General features: G+C 37.0%; 10 protein-coding genes across 10 annotated transcripts; 5 read left to right on the plus strand and 5 right to left on the minus strand.

The window, feature by feature from the left end:
- Positions 1 to 180: 180 nt before the first annotated feature.
- On the minus strand, positions 181 to 787 carry I206_105782 (mitochondrial 54S ribosomal protein uL11m; the record flags this gene model as incomplete). The annotated part of the gene is made up of 3 exons (XM_019156332.1): positions 181 to 472; positions 584 to 681; positions 758 to 787. 3 exons carry the CDS (start codon positions 785 to 787, stop codon positions 181 to 183), a joined length of 420 nt encoding a protein of 139 aa, XP_019010134.1.
- A 465-nt stretch (positions 788 to 1,252) lies between these two features.
- On the plus strand, positions 1,253 to 2,740 carry I206_105783 (uncharacterized protein; the record flags this gene model as incomplete). The annotated part of the gene is made up of 4 exons (XM_019156333.1): positions 1,253 to 1,624; positions 1,695 to 2,378; positions 2,452 to 2,508; positions 2,579 to 2,740. 4 exons carry the CDS (start codon positions 1,253 to 1,255, stop codon positions 2,738 to 2,740), a joined length of 1,275 nt encoding a protein of 424 aa, XP_019010135.1.
- A 414-nt stretch (positions 2,741 to 3,154) lies between these two features.
- On the plus strand, positions 3,155 to 4,270 carry I206_105784 (uncharacterized protein; the record flags this gene model as incomplete). Its single annotated transcript, XM_070203191.1, has 5 exons — positions 3,155 to 3,163; positions 3,361 to 3,430; positions 3,549 to 3,725; positions 3,828 to 4,039; positions 4,205 to 4,270. 5 exons carry the CDS (start codon positions 3,155 to 3,157, stop codon positions 4,268 to 4,270), a joined length of 534 nt encoding a protein of 177 aa, XP_070059292.1.
- An 884-nt stretch (positions 4,271 to 5,154) lies between these two features.
- I206_105785 (40S ribosomal protein uS2) lies at positions 5,155 to 6,381 on the minus strand (the record flags this gene model as incomplete). Its single annotated transcript, XM_019156335.1, has 4 exons — positions 5,155 to 5,231; positions 5,304 to 5,671; positions 5,747 to 6,041; positions 6,243 to 6,381. 4 exons carry the CDS (start codon positions 6,379 to 6,381, stop codon positions 5,155 to 5,157), a joined length of 879 nt encoding a protein of 292 aa, XP_019010137.1.
- Positions 6,382 to 8,373: 1,992 nt separating this feature from the next.
- I206_105786 (uncharacterized protein) lies at positions 8,374 to 11,138 on the plus strand (the record flags this gene model as incomplete). Its single annotated transcript, XM_019156336.1, has 3 exons — positions 8,374 to 10,433; positions 10,541 to 10,630; positions 10,724 to 11,138. The coding sequence occupies 3 exons, from the start codon at positions 8,374 to 8,376 to the stop codon at positions 11,136 to 11,138; spliced, it is 2,565 nt and encodes an 854-aa protein (XP_019010138.1).
- A 1,244-nt stretch (positions 11,139 to 12,382) lies between these two features.
- I206_105787 (ubiquitin-like protein ATG12) lies at positions 12,383 to 13,194 on the minus strand (the record flags this gene model as incomplete). Its single annotated transcript, XM_019156337.2, has 5 exons — positions 12,383 to 12,404; positions 12,470 to 12,570; positions 12,663 to 12,799; positions 12,946 to 13,029; positions 13,131 to 13,194. 5 exons carry the CDS (start codon positions 13,192 to 13,194, stop codon positions 12,383 to 12,385), a joined length of 408 nt encoding a protein of 135 aa, XP_019010139.2.
- A 252-nt stretch (positions 13,195 to 13,446) lies between these two features.
- Positions 13,447 to 14,664, plus strand: I206_105788 (uncharacterized protein; the record flags this gene model as incomplete). The annotated part of the gene is made up of 2 exons (XM_019156338.1): positions 13,447 to 13,746; positions 13,864 to 14,664. The coding sequence occupies 2 exons, from the start codon at positions 13,447 to 13,449 to the stop codon at positions 14,662 to 14,664; spliced, it is 1,101 nt and encodes a 366-aa protein (XP_019010140.1).
- A 269-nt stretch (positions 14,665 to 14,933) lies between these two features.
- On the minus strand, positions 14,934 to 18,593 carry I206_105789 (uncharacterized protein; the record flags this gene model as incomplete). Its single annotated transcript, XM_070203192.1, has 13 exons — positions 14,934 to 14,984; positions 15,038 to 15,278; positions 15,341 to 15,430; positions 15,492 to 15,986; positions 16,074 to 16,162; positions 16,221 to 16,316; positions 16,420 to 16,919; positions 17,015 to 17,131; positions 17,190 to 17,347; positions 17,423 to 17,877; positions 17,954 to 18,071; positions 18,131 to 18,217; positions 18,283 to 18,593. 13 exons carry the CDS (start codon positions 18,591 to 18,593, stop codon positions 14,934 to 14,936), a joined length of 2,808 nt encoding a protein of 935 aa, XP_070059293.1.
- A 322-nt stretch (positions 18,594 to 18,915) lies between these two features.
- Positions 18,916 to 20,414, plus strand: I206_105790 (uncharacterized protein; the record flags this gene model as incomplete). The annotated part of the gene is made up of 4 exons (XM_019156340.1): positions 18,916 to 19,131; positions 19,188 to 19,586; positions 19,679 to 19,771; positions 19,845 to 20,414. The coding sequence occupies 4 exons, from the start codon at positions 18,916 to 18,918 to the stop codon at positions 20,412 to 20,414; spliced, it is 1,278 nt and encodes a 425-aa protein (XP_019010142.1).
- Positions 20,415 to 20,542: 128 nt separating this feature from the next.
- I206_105791 (uncharacterized protein) lies at positions 20,543 to 21,470 on the minus strand (the record flags this gene model as incomplete). Its single annotated transcript, XM_019156341.1, has 4 exons — positions 20,543 to 20,725; positions 20,810 to 21,022; positions 21,093 to 21,244; positions 21,317 to 21,470. The coding sequence occupies 4 exons, from the start codon at positions 21,468 to 21,470 to the stop codon at positions 20,543 to 20,545; spliced, it is 702 nt and encodes a 233-aa protein (XP_019010143.1).
- Between the last annotated feature and the right edge of the window lie 84 nt (positions 21,471 to 21,554).

Consider the following 21,554-nt stretch of genomic DNA (forward strand, 5'->3'; position numbering starts at 1 on the left):
CTTTGACAACGAAGCGAGTCAAACAGGGAATTTTCGAATGTAGGTCAATTTGGTTGTACAAATGAATGTTGAACTTCTAGGTCAACATGATTTGTTAACATACAATCTACGTTCAAATTCTGTTGGAATCGATCTCGCAATAAATGTTTATATCCTATTTCATGCAAAAGAATAGATAAATTAAGGTACAACTTCAACACCTAAACTTTTAGCAGTTCCAATTATACTTTTTGAAATTCTTTTTAAACCTAATGAATTTAAATCTTGATCTAAAGATTTTATTTTTGCAATTTCATAAATATGTTTTAAAGTTATTTGTTTTTTTTCATTGTTGATATCACCATTTAAAGTTTTTTTAATTAAATATGATACAGGTGGTGTACGAATTTGAAATGTAAATGTACGATCTGGTGAAATTTTAATTAATGTTGGAATTGGTATTGATTGTATATATTCTGATGTTTTTGCATTACTATAAAAATCCGTAAAATGTTAATCAGACTTTTTTGAGTAAAAATTGTATTGAAATTGATAAATTGATAAAAATGCAAATTGATTAATTTTATAACAAATCTTAACTTACAATTCCTTACAAAAATCCATAGCTTTTACTCCACGTGCACCTAATGCTGGACCTACTGGTGGTGTAGGTGTTGCTTTACCTGCTGGAACGACAATTTTCTAAATCATTCATTAGAAGGGGGAAATTTTTAATCAGCTTGAAATAAAACTTTGGAAAGAGAATTATTGAACTTACGACTAGTTGTGCTGTCAGTACCTTTGACATGATGATTGGAATTTTATTATTATATTAACGTGGATTGTGATACGGCGATTTTATTGCGAATTATGGAAAGGATTCCAGGTTGCCTTTGAGTATATAGGAAGATTGAAATTTAAGGCGTTGAGATGATGACGGTGATTGCGGATACTGCTATTGAGCTTTGATGAGAATTGGGCAGGTGAGAATAACTAGTCGAATCAGGTAAGTTCAATAGGTCGAAAGTCAATGTCAAGTATTATGAAAACAAGGAAAGCGAAGAATGAAAGACGAAGGAGGAAATCTTGAGTATTACGTAATATTCAAGGAACCCTCCACTCTGGACGATCATCATCGTCATGCAAGGTAGAGAAAGAAGATGTTGAATCGAGATGGTATTGTTGGTGTATGTAGTCGTATAAGATCAGGTGGAAGTATAATACCCTCATTGAGTAAGGTCTTCAAGATTGAAGGTGATCTTGAATAATAATCATGTCCTCCAAGATTGCTATCACCCTACTGAAACCCATTTTACCATACATTCCACTTTTACCTACCCCAGTACTCTCGTTATTCCCTTCCCTAGTTTTACACATCGCATCTCATCCTCAACCATCCTCAACCAATTTTATCTCGGCATCAACGACTCATCCTCTACATGCCCCGCTGATATTCACTCTCATCAGTATTCCAATTATTTACGCGTTAGGTTTGATTAGTGGGAATGTTAGTTGGGTAGATAGGTTATGGCCTTTCTATACTCCATTTTGTTCGGGATTATTGGTAGCTTGGTTATTCATGAATCAAGAAGGTAGTGTATATGGTCATAATTTACCAAGAGTAGCCTTGATGTTCGGCTTACAAGTGAGTGTTTAACAGGAGAAAACAATTGACAATGACTATATGAGCAAACGATTGACGATGATTTGCATAGATACTCTGGTCAATTCGATTGTTATCTCACGCACTCAAGAGGGATTTTTATAATTTAAAATCAGAAGATTATAGATATACAGCATTTAGAGCATTAGTACCTCGACCAATATTTTCATTAGTACATATATTCGTAATTGCAATTGCTCAACCATTATTACTTTTCAGTTTAAGTTTACCAGTTTACGCTATAATGTCATTACCTCCAAGCGAATTAGCTAATACATCATCATTTGGTATAAACTTTAAAACAATTTCAAAATACCTTCCAAAAAAATACTCACATTCAGCTCCTCCTTTAACTGTTATATTGAATATCGCCGATTTGATAATAACGATAATTGCTTTAGGATGTTTATATATGGAATTTAAAACTGATAAAACAATGTACGAATTTCAAAATAATAAACATTCTTTAATTAAATCTTTACCTTCAAATAAACTTATTCAACCAAATAAACAATTAAAAATTAATAAAAATTTACCTCAACCTTCTGCTTATCCTTTAAAATATCATCCTGGATTTCCTACAAAAGGAATTTTTAAATGGTCAAGACATGCTAATTTCGCTTCTGAACAAATATTTTGGTTAACTCAAGCTTTATTTGTTATTGCTGGATCTCAATCTAGTGGAGTTACAAGAAGGAGTTGGGGAGATGGATGCGTTTGGGCACCTTGTTTTGCTGTATGTTTTGGATCTCTTCTTTTGGGATTTATTAAATTGGCTTATTGTTTGTTTGTTTCCTGATCTTTTACAGTTGAGTATATTGTTTTGTTCAAGTACATTCTTAACTGAATGGATAACAAGTAGAAAAGTGAGTTAAATATGAAGTATTATTGTGTAGTATAATGAGATTTAGCTGAAAATGACTTATGTTTTATTAGTTCCCAGCATACAAGTCTTATAAACGACTAGTAGGACAATTTTTACCGCAAGAAACGTTTTGGGTGTGGTTGATAGGTACTTTGTTTGGAACTAGACAGAAGAATCTAGAAAAGGTATATGGACCAGTCGGACCGGAATTAGAGGTTGAGAAGTCTCAATAAATATATGTCATGATGATTCACACAAGCAAATATACGGTCCTTGGGATGTATGTGCTCTTATACTGCAATGAATCCATAAATCCCAATCTCATATTGCGAGAACCATTGCATGCTTTTGAATTCAAGATAAACTCAGCATTCTGATATGATTAAGTGGGTAAGGCTTGACTACCACCACCGGGATCAAATTCATCTAATACTTGAGTAACTTATCAATCTTAGTATATTGGAATTACGTCATTATCATCGACAGCAAGCGTAATACAACCTGTAACTGGGTGTCACTTTATCCCATTACACAAAGTTTATCAATTGATATATTCATCATCTTGCTTATCTATTTGCATCACCTCTTTCATACTTTTTAACAAGGGACGATAGATAATATATCAACAAGGACATTCATTATACAAGATGGAACAAGTAAGTTTGACGATGATGATCGAATCATATAATGAGGGAGAAAGACGTCCGTGTGTTCACAAAAGTATCGTGAGAACCAAAGGGAAGGGTGGGAACAAAGGGATGATCGTAATTTGATGATATTGAGAATCAGGAGGAGGGGAGAGTCAAGCTTACATTCATGAGCTATTGGGTTAATTCGTTTCTGATCACAACAGAATATCGATAACGCCAAACAATACTTGAACAGCGAAGAAGGTCAAGGATACAAAGAACAATTGTTCGATAGTGAGTGGAAATTCCCACGATATGTTCTCATCCTTATTTATTGTCATTCAATCTCTCAAAGTATTAAGGTCGGAAGTTGGTATACATATCTGACTTATTATACGTTGATTTGATATAGATGATAAACCAACTGGTGATTCTCAAATTGATGAACCGACATACGATGCACAAGGTAATAAAGGTGCACCAGGACAATATGGAAAAGAAGGTCAATTTGGTGCAGTAACAGGTAAAGGATTTGGTGGAGGATTTCAAGAGAAAAAAAGTGATTATGAAGGTATGGAACATGGTGATAGTAAATAATCTTTTTTATTTTGTATATATATATATATATATATATATATATATATATATGTTTAAAATTTGCAAGGTATTCTAATTTATTGCTTGTGTTTAGGTACAGCTACAGGAGGTTATGGAAGAAATGCACAAGGTTCATCATTTTCAAGACAAAATCAAATGGGAGTTGATAATGATAATCAATCAAATCCTGGTGGAGTATATGAAAATGATGATAATGATCATAAAGATGGATTAAAAACTGGTTATTCTACACCTGGATATAGAAAAGAAGGTGAAGATGAAGATGAAAATTCAAGAAAATTGTATGTTCACCATTATTATCTTTCTACCTTGATTTGAAAATATAAGTTGATGAGTAATTAATTAAAATTGTATTGTAATAGGAATCAAAATGTACTGTTCAATTTCCTTCTTTATTCTGTTTTTGTTTTTTTTACCAAGTATGTAAGCTGATTTATACGATATTATTAGGTTTACGGAAAACAATCCGATGATAGTGGATCAAATGGAAACGATTATAATGAAGCTGATATTTAGAAGCTGATATTTAAATTATGAGTCTTGTACAATCGTTCAAACGATTTTTCGAAAATACCATGCTTTGATGATGTAACTTAAATTAGAAAAATACAATTGATAAGAAAGTGAAATGGAATGGTTACTATATTTTATGATTTAGTAAAGTATGAATAATATTTAGATTGACCTGATCTTCCTCCATCTTACAACTTACGATAGTGAAATATAACGAAATGAGCTATATCTTTCCTATCTATTCCAGATCGAGTTTTTCTTTACTCAATCACAATTCATCTTAACATTCTGGGGTTTAATTTCATGTTATTTCAAACATACATACTACTTATAGAGTGTCCGGAAAATTAGTCACATTCCATTCCAGAGAAGTATATTATAATTGTTTTGACTTGTTCTGCGTGACGCTATCCATATGCCATTTTAGTAATAGGTTTTTCTGGACTTTTTCTAAGCAGATTATGTCATTGATGTATACAACTTTAATCGAGCAAAAATCACAAAAGTATATGTATAAGATATGCACAGTACAAGGTATTGTTCCTTGATAACATTTAGATTTAAGATAAATTAATTAATCAAATCCTGTGCTTAAATTATGACTGGACCCCCCACCCAACGAGTTTAATAGGAGATTCCCTCCCCCCAGACTTGAACACTGCATATGTATCTACATTCCTCTAAACATTCGATTCAATTGCAAATGATATTAATTCATCACAAAGAGAAAAAAAAAAAGTCATACATAAGCCCCAAAAAGTACTGCAAGCGGTTTGAATTTATCTATCCGAATAATAATCAAATCGCCAACATCTAATCAAAGTCATGATACAACTTCCCGTTTTTTTGTTCTTGCCATGTGATTTTTGTAGAGCTAAGCTAGCTGTTTACCAACCACCAGCGGCATCTTGAGCAGGCTCAGCGGTCCAGTCACCGGAAGTGGGTTCAGCTGACCAGTCAAGAGCTAATACAATGAAGAATGTATTAGCATATATGAAGCGGACGTGTGGAGTATTCAAGAAAGTGAAAGGCTTACCTTGTTCAGTTGGTTGAGCGGCAAGGACGGCATCAGCAGCGTTTCCAGCGTCCCATTCTTGAGCTACACCAGTAGCAGCACCGGTAGCGGCGGCATCAGCATCGGCACCTTCAGCATCGGCAGCGGCAGCGGCTTTCTCAGCTGCTTCTCTTTCAATTTCCTCAGGATCTCTGTAGAAGAACAAATCTGGAAGAGTTTCCCATCCTGAAGGACCGGTAGGACCTCTTGGAACTTGTCCTTTAAGTCTAAGAACTTCTCTACAAAGCAAGTACCATAAAAGACCAACAGAGTGTCTAGATTTGTTGTTTCCTGGAATAGCAATGTCGACGAATTTGAGGGAAGCGTCAGTGTCGGCGAAAGCGATAACTCTATACAAACGCAACAGGAGGAAATCAGTATGAGATTTCAGAAAATACAGTCAAGCACAGAAAATAATAACTCACGGGATGTTAACGTAAGCGGCCTCTCTGATAGCTTGGTGATCAACTCTTGGGTCGGTAACAATGATAACTCGAGGTTCTTTGAATGATCGAGTAATGTAGTTGGTGAAAGAACCAGGAGTGAATCTACCAGCGATAGCTTGAGCACCGGTGAAAGATTGGAATTTAAGAACGGCTCTGTGTCCGTAAGGTCTAGCGGAGATTACACAGATATCGTTGGGGTTGTCAATGGTAGCGAGAACTCTGGCAGCAAGGACAAGTTTTTCCCAAGTTTTACCAACGTTAAGAACGTGGATACCTAAAGAAACAAAATGATCAACTCATGTACTCAAAAATTTCCCAAAAACCCGTTATCTTTTTCCAACATTTCCCCCTCCTTTCCTATGCATTAGCTTCTCGTATGACCTCGACGCGATCACTTCCTTCCCGCTCCCTCTTCAACATTCTTGACTATTCTCTAATTCTCCTTTGATTTCCAATTATGAAAAGTTGAACCCACCGTCAGCTCGTCTTTTCCAGACGTATTGTTCCATGGTTTTATCACAGTTCTTAGTACCAAGGTGAACTTGAGCAGCCAAGAGGAGTTGAATGTCCTCTTCAGTGGCTTGAAGGGATTTAGGGAGTTTATCGGCGGACATTTTGATTGATGTTACTTGATCGTTTTTATTGAATCTAACAAGTTGAGAGTTTTTGGGGCTTGCTTACTTGGTTCTGTATATTAACGTGAAAACAGAATCGAATGTTATTCTACCGCAAACCTGATAGAATTGTTTTGAAGAAATAGGATTGAAAGAAAGGATGATGATAACTTGAAGATTGATTTGCCTAACGAACAGCTCAAAATGAAAATGTTCGAGGATAATTTCGCCACATCGATATTCCCGGGTTTTTATCAGTATCATGTCTCCGGGATCAAATGCAAATGTCATCTGCGTGACAGAGTCGTAATCTAGCCACGTGGGTGAATACGCTTGGCAAACATGCGTTCCACATAAGGTGTCCGTTTCTTCATATAGATGTCCAATATACGGGACCATTACGTGCACGACACTTTGAAGCGATGAGAGGAGGAGCGTTGGGCCAAATACTTTGATAAGAAGATAGATCAACCTGCAGCATGCATGCAATAAGAAAGATGAGTGAGGATTATAAGCCGTAATCTAGACACAAATGATGTTCCGCGATTCTAGGTCCAGGCACAGCTAATAGAGGGTGATAATGAGCCTGATACTATATTATCAGGCAGATAAAGTAGTGCGTGTTATTGCTGTTGTTTTCTCATTCTACCGCATGACCATCCTACTCTCGCCACTCACACTCACCATACAACAATACTCACTCTCATTCAACTCCACTATTATCAGTCAATTAATAGAAGAAAATTAGCATAGCATATATCATTCGCATCGTATTCGTTTACCGAAGAGACACATTTAAAATCGCCTTTGGTCAAGCTTAGTAGGCCAAAGAGCTGACTGGAATTGGATTAGATCAGTCCGGATACCGCCGGTAGTAGTGAGTATAACTCGCCACCACTGAAGGAGTCAATCCGAAGGCGATGTTACTTTACAAACAAGCTATGTATACGTACTGACCAGAATGTCATCAAAAGATCTCGAGCAAAGTGCGGTTCCGCAAACGAAAGAAGCGTAAAAAAACATATGAATATAATAACCAAACTCACCACTCATCAGTTTTAAGAGACCAAAAAAAAGGATCATTTCGGATCCACAATAACGATCAAGTCGAACTTTTTTAAACCTTTAACGAAAATACACGGTGTATCTCTACTTCATCAATTATTCAAGTCAACAAGTATAGTATCAAAATGTCCTCAATCATAGTTCAAGCGTCTTACAAAACTCAATCAGCTCTTGAAGCTCGATTTTAGATCGATATTATACCTCATCATTACTAGTTTTGCCACTCTGCGATACAAAAGATACCACCAACAACCAGAAACGAAAGAAAGAAACAACCAAACCTAATAACTTATTAACAATACCAAACATTGCTTCATCTCGTTCTGATTGATTATTTTGGGATTCTATCTATATAAGTGGTATAATCGACTATCAAAAGTAAAAATACAAATAATCGCCTATCATATTTCAATTACCAAAGAAGCTGGGCATCAAAGGTTCTGAAAAAGATACCTCAATCATTGATAACCACCTTATCTCAACATTGCCGTCACTACACATTAACTGTAAACCATTCATACTTCATTCTCACGTTATATATACCGCATACAACCTTCCCAATAACGACTCACTCTTATCTCCTCTGTCAATTGGGCATCCTTTGATCCGTTCGTTCGCCTCGAAAATCAAGAGATACCTTGCCGAACATCTTGAAAGGATTCTCAGTAAGGCGGATAGGTATATATCCCATATTCCCGGTTGTCATATCAAACCTAATCATATCGCCACTCATTCACTGCAACCTATCTAATCTGCAATTTAAATACACATAATCAAGCTGTGTACCTTCTGTAGGTAAACTGTAAAAGGCGCGAAGAAAACGGAGGCCTTCTATCTCCTTCGACCAGTCATAGCCATTAATTGCCACCGCACTTCTTCGCCACCCTTCCACTCACAAATCGCCCCGCTCTTTGAGAATAAAACAATATGTCCCGAGCAGCAACAGCAACTCCGCCCCCTCAAACGTATTTCCCTCAGCGGAATACGACCCCTACCATGCGACACTGTTCAGCTCCCACAGTCACCGCAGCCCACTTCGCCAACAGAGGGTATCAATATCAGCTTAACAAACGAAAAACCAAAAACTTGCCTCAACAGGCTAGTACGTCATCGTCCAGTAGCCCGCTGAAGAAACCCGTCACAACTTCTGTTGACGACGAGGTATTAGGCCTATCTTTCGAGGACCTTGGCTCTACGCCTCTTGAGTATGAACAGCCGCCAGCCTTGCCTGCTAGGCAGGACTCAGTAGTATCTCATGACTCCACAGCTTCGATGGATAGCTTTCAGTCATCTCGCTCAGAGATGGACACAAGTGATCTTCCAACCTATGAACGGAGTGATCTATCGACCCCTACAACCGGATCTATCTTAACCTCCGGCTCAGGAGCACCTACACAGCTTCTGGCGCCTCGTGCGACCGACGCTTCGTTCCCTATAACAGGTACGGGAGATCAAGATGATCCTGCAAGTGCGCAACAGGTAGATCAGTCTGTTCTACCGGCCGCTCCTCGACCGTCATGGGTGGGCAAGATGGCCATGGCTGTCGTAAACACCGGTATGAGCATGGGCATACCCTTCGGCCAACAAGCTAGAAAGGAAGCGCTTTCTCCGGCAAATTTAAGCACACCGACACCGTCGCCTGCCGTTGAACCTGTCGCCGCCGCACCTATTGCTGTTCCTGCTGCAACCAGTCCAGCAAGGCCAACACTGGAAGAGCTACAATTGCTTTCACCTGAACAACGTTTAGCAAGACAACGAGAATGGGCTGAAGCTGAAAATCGGAAAGTAACCGAATGCGCAAGACTATGTTCACAATGGCCGCAAAGCGGTTACAATATGTCGAAGCATGGTCCGAACGGTGCCAATTGTCAGTATCAACCTCAGTCTTTCGCCAATCCTGGATACGTATATGGTGTAATGCAACGACAAGCCGAACTCGAGCACTTCCTTGCTGTGAATTCGATGTTGTTCTATTCTTGTCAAACCCATGCTCATCTTCACCGCGATCGGTCAAGCTCTTCTGATGACGAGACTGATCCTTCTTCCTTTGGTTCGTATCAATCTTCGCAACCTTCACCTGCAACCTCAATGTCGCTCTCGGTCGATGAGGCTTTAGCAAAGCAAGAAGCGGATATCAAGGCTGCCATGGCTTCACCTATTATTCCGGTATCGAACCTGCCGTCTCAGGCTGTGACGCCTCTCTCTCTCTCGCCAAAGTCTGTCAAGGGTGTCAGAAGTCTACCTGAACTAGATGCTTTAGCTCGATCAATGGTTCTTACGTCTAGGGATGATCCCATGGACATCGATCAATCTGAAGCTGGCTCTCTGGCAGGTTCAACTGACCTGAGTGATTCAGGTATCCTGAGTCGACCTGCCCGAGCACAATCATGTGGAGCTAAACGACCTTCAACTGCCGATACAGATTCTTTCGAAGAGGAAAAACGAAGGAAAGTCGATGAAGCTATGGTAGTTGAAGAAGCTGTTGAATCTGGTGTTATTGCTCCTTCGCCAAACATCATTGTCAGGCCATCATCCGGTCCAAGCAGAATGTCCGCTTCCGTTCCTGATCTGGCTAAAGCTCGTGCTGTTCAAGCTCATCCAGCCGTATTCGGTGTTATGGTGAAGACATCAGACACTCATCCTATTATCATTTCGCCATTTTTCCCCTCGGAACTTTTGCCGATCTTGACGAAACATATGATCATGCCTCCTCCAATTGGGCTTTTCTCGCAAATCCCTTTACTACTGTCATCAAGCGTTGACGTGCCTTCCCTTTTACTATCTTACGCTCCCCCAATGCCAAATTCTATACTCAGTCCTGCTCAATATTCAAACGATAAGCGAACTGTCGGTAATTTACTTTTGAGTAGTTGTCCCGGAAAAAGACTTAGACTTGACGGGCCATCCCGAGGTCGAGGTCCGGTCTGTAGAGACTTGGCAACGGATCTGAGAAGGATTAAAGCGGAAGGTGTGGGCTGTCTCGTTTGGTAAGTGTCATCTTCATTGAAAGAGTTAAACTAGTCATAAATGCTGATCAATGACTTTCCTTTCTCTGTTCTTCTCCTCTCTTGTGACGCGCATGCATACACAATAGTTGCTTGGATGATACTGAGCTTGCCTTGCTCGGTGTACCCTGGGAGACCTATCGTGAGGTCGCCACTGAGATTGGTCTGGATGTGATTCGGTGTGTTTGAGATTTATTTTTTTGGCTTTCTACTTGTTATTCTTTACTTACGATATTGAATTCACCATTCCTTGGTTTGTTATGTGTGCTTAGCTTGCCTATGCCGGACGGTTTTACTCCTGTAAATATGGGATTATTTGACTCACAAATAACTTTAATAGCTACTAAATACTCATTACAAGGTATTAATGTATTAGTACATTGTAGAGGTGGAGTCGGAAGAGCAGGTTTAACGGCATGTGCATGGGCAATTAAAATGGGATTTGTTCAACCTCATCCTTCTTTACTTTTAGTTGAATCTGCAGCCAAATCATCTTCTTCAAAAAAACAAATACCTTTACCTGCTGAATTAGAACATCAATTGGTTATGTCAATTGTTGAACGTGTAATTGCTATGATTAGATCAAGAAGAGGATTAAAAGCTATTGAAAGTTTTGAACAAGTTCAATTTTTAGCAAAGTATGTTAGTTGGTTAAGAAGGGAGTGTAGTGAGGCGAATATAAATTAAATGAAGGAATGTTAAGGTATAGGAATGAGTATGTAATTGAAATTGCATGCTTATTTATTATTATCTGACACAAAAGAAATTGATGAAAATGAAAAATTATTTGTATTGTGTTATGGAAAAAAAAGAAAGAAGAAAAGGAGAAAAAAGTTAAGTTGTAGTTAGATTAAAGAGTTGAAATAAAATTTATTTATTTTTTACTATTATCAATTTTGTCATTATACAATTTTTTTTATAAAAAATCATATTATATCTCATTTTTAAAAAAAGGTGTAAAGATTTAAAAAAAAATCAAATCGAAATTAAATGCATTTTTTAAATCAATTTTTTTTTTTTAAAATTTTCATAATAACATTTCATCAATTAAATTTAAATCATTAATAGTATTTTCAATTAAATTTATATGAATTTGGATGATTTGTTTTTTCAATAAAAGTTGATTTTGAGAAAATTTATGATTTTGTAAATTGATTTTTATATTAAATTTAAATTTAGTAAAAGTTGATGTATTATTTAAGATTTTAATATTTAAATTGATTATAAAATTATTGAATTTATTATTGATTTCATGATTATTAATAATTTGTAAATGATTTGAATAGTAAATGATAATGTTATTTTTTGAATTGATGATGATTGATATCATTTTTTGAATTTAAGTTTTTATGAATATGTTAATTATTTCCTTTTTATTTGATTATCTTGTATGAGTATTTATATGGAGATATGTAAATTGGATTTATTATATTGAATTTTAGTTTAATGTAATAAAGGTTTGATTTGGTAAAGAATTGATGATTGAGGACGAAATCTATTACGATTCTGAAAATGCGCATACATATTTAACTGATCTTATTTGATTAAGCTTAAAATATATATCAAAATGATTTGAAACAGTAAACTTATGCGTGTCGAGGATTTCCAGAAAGATAGAAATCACTATCTATATCGGATCCGATAACGGATGATTGCTGGATGAACTGCGATTTGCTAAATACTTATACGATTTAATTTGTCCACGTCGTTGATATTGATATCGAGTCAGCCTTATGTCACTCGAATACAGGAATCCGAAGGACTCTGTAGGAGTCGAAAAAGACGTTATGTCCAAATTTAATAATTGATCTGTCGCATATCGTAATATCGTATCAAGTCGTTAAAAATCTCCGGATATATGTATTTTACACCTAAGTTCCTATTATACAGCTTTCTTGATCTAATCAATGATTGTTTCTGTTTTAAATGGGTTATGCCCAAGCTTGTGTATTACTATTATGATCGGATATAAGCATTTTTCAAATGGATTGTCATTTTGAATGACGACTACGACTTACCTGTAATTCACTATTAAATGACCTTCGGTACCGAAACATTTAAATAAATTGCCTACTGTATCATCAGGTGCAGGAGCAAAAGCTGCATTGATATATGTGAACTAAATTGAATGAAATATCAACAAAACAAGTCAATGTTGAAACGAAAATGTATTTGAAATCAAAAGGAATGGTAAAGAGTTATTATACTTACTAAAGGATCTTCCTTTTTCATACCTAATTGTTGTCTTAAAAATAAAATGACAGCTTGAAATTTATGTCCTGCTGTAGCTTTGAATACATTATTTTTCATTATTGGTGCTGAACCTATAGCTTTGAATCGGACGACGACTATTTTGATAACAAATAAGTATTGAAAGATGTAGTTATTTGTATGATTGTATAGTTCAAGGATAGTTTAATTTGATTAGGCAATTTTAGAATTAGCATTAAACATTCTTATGAAAATTAAGAATTGCTTGTCAGGTTTGAATTACCTTTTGATGGATCTTTCTTCTTATAATGCTCTAATGCTTCTAATGCGGTAGGTTGAGTAAGTTGAGATTGAGATAACATGGTTTCTGCAATTCAAACGTAATCAGCTGAAGAGCTCGGGATTTGATTGAAGTAAAGCGAAAATATGAATGATCAAATGATCGAGGATTGAACGCGGACTACATACCTGCAGAATGAGTGATAGAGGGTGACAGCAAGTCAGGAGTATGGATTGAAGTTGTTATTGACATTGTGATTGGGTTTTTGAGGCAGTGTTGAGGTTATGATCTAAACAAAGAGGATAACCAGAATGATGTTGACAAGTAAGAGTATGGGTGAGTGAGTCGGATGTGAAATGTGATCGAATAACCGGCACTCACTCAGCTTACTAGTACACACCTACTTGACTTACTTGCATACCTTGATAACAATTATATATAGCTTCTTCTTTCTCAAACACTCTGTAATTTTACTCTGACAAACTACTTCTCGAAACATCCAATATGTCAGACAAGCAGACTGGCGATAAACATAATGCTGGTCCAAGCAATATAACGAATCAAGAAGACCCTTCGAATAATCCCTTATTCGGCGCATCTCCTCCTCCTCCACCTTCAGATGATGAAAGAGATCCCAATATACCTGCTCAGCCTGAAGCAGGACCTTCTAACTCGATAGTGGGAAGTACGAATCCTTTATTTGGAGCTACACCGCCGCAAGATGAAGGTTTGCCTTCATGGAGAATGAATTCAAGGGAGTATAATCAGCCTAGGGAATTGAGATTATATCATGCATTTAAACCAGTGAGTTTAGGCTTATCAAGATATGAACATTCGAGATCGTATCAAACAAGTATCAAGTAACCATAATCTTTACAATATGGTTTAACTCAGCTAATTTCTATTTTGTTATATGATTAGACTGGTCCATCGAAAACTATTATTTTTATAAAAAGAATAACATTTATCATTTCAATCTTACTTGGTATATCATCAATCTTTGCAGGTATATGGTCAATATTCATACTTCCTTTACTACATTCTTCTTTTTCAGCAAGAAAAGAATTAATTAATCAACAATCAAAAAGAATGAATGATATATTAATAAAATTAAAAAATTTAAAAAAATTAGAAATATATAATATGAAAAAAATTAAATTAATAGATAAAGAAAAAAAAGCAAATGAGGAGGAGGAGGAAGAATACAAGGAGGAAAGTAATTTTGAAATAGAAGAAGCTAATTTAAAAGAAATTTCAGAATCAATTGATAATTTAATAATGAATACTAATGAAAATAAAATGAGTTTAAAACAAAAAGCGAAAACAGAAGAAGAAGAAAATGAAATTTTACCTTTAAAACAAATTAAATCACTTTCAATAAAATTAAATAAACTTTCAAATTTAATGGAATCAACTTCTACAACTAGAATTTCTTTAATTTCAACTTTAGAAAGTTATACTTCTTTTTTACATAATCAATTATTTTTATCATCACGTTTTAGTGGAACTGGAAATGGAGGAAAAGGATTTAGTAATTATTCTATTAAATTAAATTCATTATCTTCACATTTAGGTGAAAAACAAAGATTAGGTTTAGAACAAAAAAATGAATTTGAATTTAATTTAGGAGGTATTAAAATTGAAGAATGGGATAATACTAGAAAAGAAATTAGAGCTATAAAAGGTTTATTATTAAATAGAAGACAATTTGTTAAATCTTAATAAAATATCATTCAATGTATTTATTTGAGCAAAAGTCACTGAAGGGAATTTTGCAAAGCCTGAAATTATGTTTTAGGTGAATTTGCAGTAATGATTATTTGTATGCTATGCATGACTGATATTACAGATACAATGGATGATTTTAATAGTACAACATATTTTTAGTCTGTGGAAAACATGAATATAGATTGAGAATAGATTTTGAAGATGATGGCAAACATAGGTACTCGATAGGTGTATGACACGCATCAAGAAATCAATGAGACAACTCATGGCGAATCGTTACCTCCTTCATCCTCATTGGCGAGACTATCCATCAGCTGAAGCAATGCGTTAGCTACTCTGCCATAATAGGGTGCAAAGAGTAACTCACCATCATAGCAAACTCATCTTCCTCTGTACCTTCAGTAGCCTCAGTTCCCGCTAGACTAAGTTCGTCTACATCTTTTTCCTTCGCCATCGCTTCGTTGAGCAAAACACCATCTGCGCGATCATCCGACAGCAACTTTCCTTTACCTTTATATAAAAATTTATTTTCATTAGGTATTTGATCTTGTTCAGATGGAGCTTGGAGTAAAAGCGGTTTACGTCGTTTTGAAGGTTGATCATCTTGGCTAAGATTATTCACATATATCAATGAGTGAATTCAAGGCTTTGCGATGTGAATTTAACTCACTCAGTAGGTGAAGGATCTTTAAAATCTTCTAAAGGTAAACTTTCCTCATCCGCATATCTTACTCGTTTTTTACTTGGCGTAGACGGTACACTGTTAAATGAATTGATCAGAATGATGCGTGATATCATCAAAACAAGAAAGATGAACAAACCTATCAACAGATTTGACACTTCCATTTTCAGTTCTAAAGTCTTCGTCATCGTCATCTTCAGCCATGAAAGCTTCCCATTCAGCATCTGCACCTTCATCCCATCCTTTTCCCACTTCTGCATCATCTTCCATATTTTCGCGTTCCTCTATTTCCCCATCTTCCTTGAAACCAGAAAGTTCAGCTGAACTTATTGAATCGTTTGTAGTCTTCTGAGAATGATTTTCAGCCACACTCTGCTCAGAAGAAGGAAGAGGCGGTGTAGTAGTCCTTGATCTACTTTCCCTCTTTGCAAGATATTTCTGTTCGTCTTGTCGATTCCATAAAGCTACACTATCCCAAAACCAATTAGCCCAAACGATTTTCGCGTCATGTATTTGGGCTGCTTTATATGTCTTTTCAGTATTTAGGGTGGCAGTAACGCAATGCGTTATACGCGGATGAACGGAAAGTGAGCATAAGGCTCCGAAAGTTTCAGCAGTTTGCCAAATGTCCGTTCTAATGTTCGAAATTATCAGCACGACAAATTCAGGCCACCACTACGATGATCCGTGTACTGCGAAGGTACAATGTGACTGGACTAACGTTTCGGGATTGACAGCCTGAGGAATCAATCCGGAGAAAACTAAATTGCACCCTTCCAATACTTTAGATTTCAATTCGGGAATAATAAACTGAAAAATGCATCAGTTTCCCGCATACAACGCGAAGACTGAGTTCATGAAAGCCCACCTCAACGTCACAGCTCATAGGTAGCGGAGACTTTGTATCCCATTCTTCGAGCGAGTCGAAAGCACGATAGAAGCGGTGATGTATTTCTTGGAGAATCTATAACATCGATACCGAATGATCAGTCAACCGATGTCTTCGAGAACCGAATGAACATCGCTTGCTTAGTATAAATGAACAGAGAAAGAGAAACCAGACTCACGTCTGAGATTCTTAGCAGTTCATAGTCATTAGGATTTAACAGGGGTTTCCTCGGTCTCGGTGGAGTAGATGGTTGAGCGACCGCTGGCGGTACAACCATTCTTTCGGGTTCATCTGGTCGGCTTTTTGGTTCTTGTTCCGTAAGGGTCTCTTGCGACTTGACGTCGGCTGAAATCGTTCCGTTTGACACCTTTGCAACATAAGAATTAAGGACATTGGTTTTACTCTCGTTTAACTCAATCTCTTCCTGCATCTTGGCTAGTGGTCTACTTTCACTCAAGTCGTCCAATAATTTAGCTTTCATTAGCAAACCATCTTCTACTGAAGGTAAATTCTCAGGTGTAGTAGGCGGAGGAGTTGAAGCAGTAGATCCTGAACTCGTCGGGGAAGGGGGTGCAGGGGACGATATGGACGTAGTAGCTGTCGAAGATGGTGGAGGAGTGGATTTGTTTTTGGGTAAAAAAGATGAATTAATATCTCCTATTCCTATAAAGAAATCGTCTGTGGGTTGTCTTCAGTTAGCTGAAAATATACGGCGAGAGATAGAGGTATATAGGGTATGATGTCGATCATCTTGATGAAGTGGATAGACTGACAAGGCACAACTTTGACCAGATTAGGACAATCTGCCCACACGTCCGATCTATCGTCAATAACCACAACCATAGAGGTGTCCGTAGGAAAGAGTCTTTTCAAGTTTTTCGAGCTGAAGCCTGGCACCATAGTTATTTATTTTCTGTAGTATATAAGGAGGCGAACCAAACGACTCACTTCCGCTCTCATCTCTACTCAATATCCTCCCTCCGAATATTTTACCATCAGGATCAATGACTTTACATATCGCATCGGCATAAGACCTCGTTCCCATCGTATAAACATGCATTTCATATATCTCTGACATTTCATCCATGAACTTCTGTAATCCAGGTCTGTGCCGTACATGTGCAACTGTCAGTTATTCACGTATCATGTGAGGTGCTAAACGATGCAAGAGGGTGACTTACCTAGGTTTAGTGAAATACCATCTTCCTTGCATTTGGATCATCTTTTCACCTGGTCTTCTCTTGGGTTTAACGTATCCCGGTGGAAGATCATCCGCAATCTGAAATCTAGCTACATCGCTGAGGGCTTCCGCATTGGGATTTTTCTCAAGCTTAGTTGGCGACGGAGTTACTTGAGGTAATTGCTTCTTTGCACTGTAAGGGGAACTAGGAGGCGTTGTGGTTTCATGTATGCGAGGTGAAGAAGAAGTGGCAGACCTTTCGTTATTATCGAGCTCTCCACTTGCCGAAGGGGACAAAGATTCTTGTCGATTATACGTGTCAATTTCGTCCATCCATTCAGCTACCGTCGGGTCGACAGTCGTATGTATAATTGTCTGATCCAGATCTACAATCAAGGATAATTTTCGAGACGATAGTAGATTATCACGGGTCAAATTATCTAATCTATGCGCTTCCTAAAAAGTGAATTCCTTACTTCAGCTTCACGTACTGGTACGGTAGAAATCGCATGAGGCTATAGATGACACTAACGTTTTTTGATACAGTAACTCCCATCGAATCATGAGTGACTTCGAATCCGCCAGGATGCCTAGAAGGTCCAGCTTGATTGGATGTACTAGCAGGAGCAGGCGCAGACAAGTAATCATCCCTTTAAGCCATTGAGTCAGCTCTTCCTTCTCACCTTGATGATAAAGCCTAGTATCTCACTCGGTCAAATCAGCACCGCATATCCCACACATCCCATGTAATTGAACAGGATGAGAACAGGGTTGAGCAATATTGATTAAAGGTTGACTATGCTGAATCATCAGTTCTTCTACTGTGTCGTTGTCAATTGCAACGGAAATGATAAGATTTACTTCATATGCCACCTTTCTAGCTTAGTTCCAAGTTTCACGAAACCTTCCCAATTTACTACCTCGCCGTCTATTAAACAATCCCAAGTTGCTGATCCATCGTCACCTTCGATTTCGCCTTTAGATAAATTAACTTTTCTTCCTTCTTTCTCTCGTTTGGATATTGCTTCTTTTTGCTCCTTAGACATGAATGAGTATTCAAGTAGGTTTGTGCCCCTCTTGACCGTATCATTGGGTTTTACTAGAAGTCGAGTTATCGTTATTGGATAAGGTAAAGTAGAAGGAAGTGAGAGTGGAGTCGGCGGGTCAGACATAGTATCGAACGAACTGAAGTAATTTACTATCTGGTTATAGCATGAGGTCTTGATATAAGATTCCGATCTTGTGACAACAAGTATAGTAGGTCAAGTTGGTCAATTGCTAATATGTACAAAATGTATTGTAAAGTTATAAAGAGAGTTCAAAGGTCATGAGCAACCATATTGTATTATCTTCCATGTCATCACTTTTATCCATTGTTTACGTTTCTTTGTATAGCATCAAAGTCAAAGAAATCTCAATAGATAAAGTCTATTGCATTCTTGTCATTCTACTAAAGCTCAAGACAACGCAATCTACCATGACGAGCTCCACGATATGACATCGACATCATACTATTTACCTGAATTAGGTAGCCCGTCTTTCACACCATTACTTCTTCGATATGTTCTATCTCATCCGTCATTAAAGGGATGGTCAATAAACCCTTCCTTATTATCCGTGTTGCTGTTGGCACTGATAGTGAGAAAAGGAGGAATCCTCATAGATATTGCTTCGAGGGAGATAGATGATATCACAAAGGTACTCCAAGGCGTAAGTTACTTGATTTATCTTCCAGGTATTTTATCAGCTTACGAATAGATGGATAGATCGTGCACTCCATATTCGGTTTGAGAAGTCATCGTTTAGCGCTTCATCAAGATGTCGGTCCAGATGAAATAAACAACTTACTATCAACTTGGAGGAGTTTCAGCCACGGACACATCTCCACAGATAATAATGACGAAAAGTTCAATCAAGAGATCAATGAAGATTTAGACGTTTTGATAATCACCGGACTTGAAAACGCTAGTAGTCCTGTCAAGATAAAATTGTGCGATATATTGACTAAAAAGCGATTCAAAGCACCAATGTGGAAACAAGAGATGAATGGGACTGACAATCAGCAAGAGGAAACGAATGAATTTTGTGAAGATAAGATGGAAATTCAGTTTGATCCTTTAGTGATTTGGGTAAGGGAGGAGGGGTCTGAAGTACCTTCTTGGGTTGTGCGTCTCATTTTGCTTGCTTACTCCGTGCTTCATGATGAAATCTCTCGAGCTGGACCGCTGATGTATGTTCATATCTATTGACACTGCAGATCGATCAATTCATGCTTAGCATACACGTCGATTTCGATGATATCGAAATCCCCCCTCCCGATTTGGAACATACAAAGATCATACCTCTTTCAGTGAGTAAACTCTGAGATCCCATATACAACTTTGATACGAATGGGAATACTCATATTATCTCCGTTCAAATAGTATCTATCGCCTTTGACAAGATTACTTCCATTCGTACATATCCACGCACCATTACAAATTCACATATCTAATCTCTTTTCAGCCGTTTCTTCACATCCATCTCTCCGAACTACGTTCACTGGAAAAGCATTTAGAGTTTTACCAGAATATATAAAAGCTCATCGAATACTTTCTGGTGATATTCAAATCCCTAAATCATTTTTCAATTCGCCTGAAGAAGCGATTGAAGACAAAAAAGGATTAGGTGGTGGAATTGGTGGAGTTGATACTTGGAATCAACTTGCAGGTGAACAACCTACTCTTATTGAATTTATAAATGATGAAGACGAAGATGAATTGGGAATTGAAGATCCATATTGTACACCTTTGAATGTGATTGGTATATGGAAAGTATTTGTTACTCATAGATGTAGATTAAGAGAAGAAAGAGAAGAAGTAATGTATCTTATTAAAGGGTCTGCTTCTTCTGCTTATGCAGAAGATGAATTAACTCAAAATAAGAATAATAATGTTAATCGAAAGATGAAAGGACTTGATAGGATATTAGATGAGATAATACGGACAGTATAATTGAATTGTTTCGACTGGATTTGGTTAGAGTCAGGTTGTTGTAAATTTGCTTGTGCAATAATGATGTTGTTATAGATATTTTTTCTATAAAAGACCCAAAATACATTCAAACAAAGTATCGATGAAAATCATACGAGCCATCCTTTACATTCTGCTTTACCAATTTGACCTTGGCGATTCATGCCAGCTTCCGGCCATTGAATCAGGAATTTATCAACAAATGGTTTGACCAATTTCCCACTAAGCGATAAAGATTTGACTCTGGCGAAAGATTCTACATAAATGATCTTGGTATACTCTAAACCCAAGATCTAGTCAAAAAAAGTCAGCGTAAGGTTTATCAATCATGAAAGTATCAATTAACTTTGAAGGGAAAAAAGCTCCAGAAAACTCACTCGCCGTATATAAGAGATTAAGACTAAAATAACGCATGTTCCAGGTCCATTTATTAATAAAACGTCTGTAAAAGGCTTTTGTGGGTTTGAGAGAAAAGGTTTGAAAAAGATATACCAGAATGAGATCATTAGAGTTTTTGTTGCAGATATAAGAGTCGATAAGAAAGGTTCAGCAACTTTACGTGCGCGTGGAAGGGGAAGAATGGAATATGTCTAATTATATGAAAATCAATTGTATCAGAACAATCAAAGATTCTATGAAGAATAATCACGGGAGACTTACACTTTCATTTGTTAAATCACCTTTTTGCGATTCTAAAGATGATATTACTCTTAATGAAATTTCATCATTATGACAATAAATATATTTTCTAGGTTGATATCTATCAAAAGGTAAAGTGTCTACCAAAGATTTCATTTCACTTGTATGACCTCCTAATATTCCATAAAGTCCCAAAATATTCAGCTTCACTCTTAAGTATTAATGTTCTTGACAGATAGTCTTACCTGATCCTAGAAATATAGCTATTGAACATGTTTCATTTGGCAACCTTTTCCTTGCTTGCTTCTGACGTTTTTCATTAGGTAAAATATGATATATCCTCACAACTAGTAGAATCGCTATTCCCACCAGCGCTGTTAATCCCGCCAGAACAACCATTCTCCTGATGCCCTTCCAGCTTGATAGGACCGATCACCTACGATCCCAGTCTAGTGTCGATACAAAGATATATTTGCTCGTTAC

This window comes from Kwoniella pini, chromosome 8 (assembly GCF_000512605.2).
Source record: "Kwoniella pini CBS 10737 chromosome 8, complete sequence".
In the NCBI taxonomy this organism is placed as follows: Eukaryota; Fungi; Basidiomycota; class Tremellomycetes; order Tremellales; family Cryptococcaceae; genus Kwoniella; species Kwoniella pini.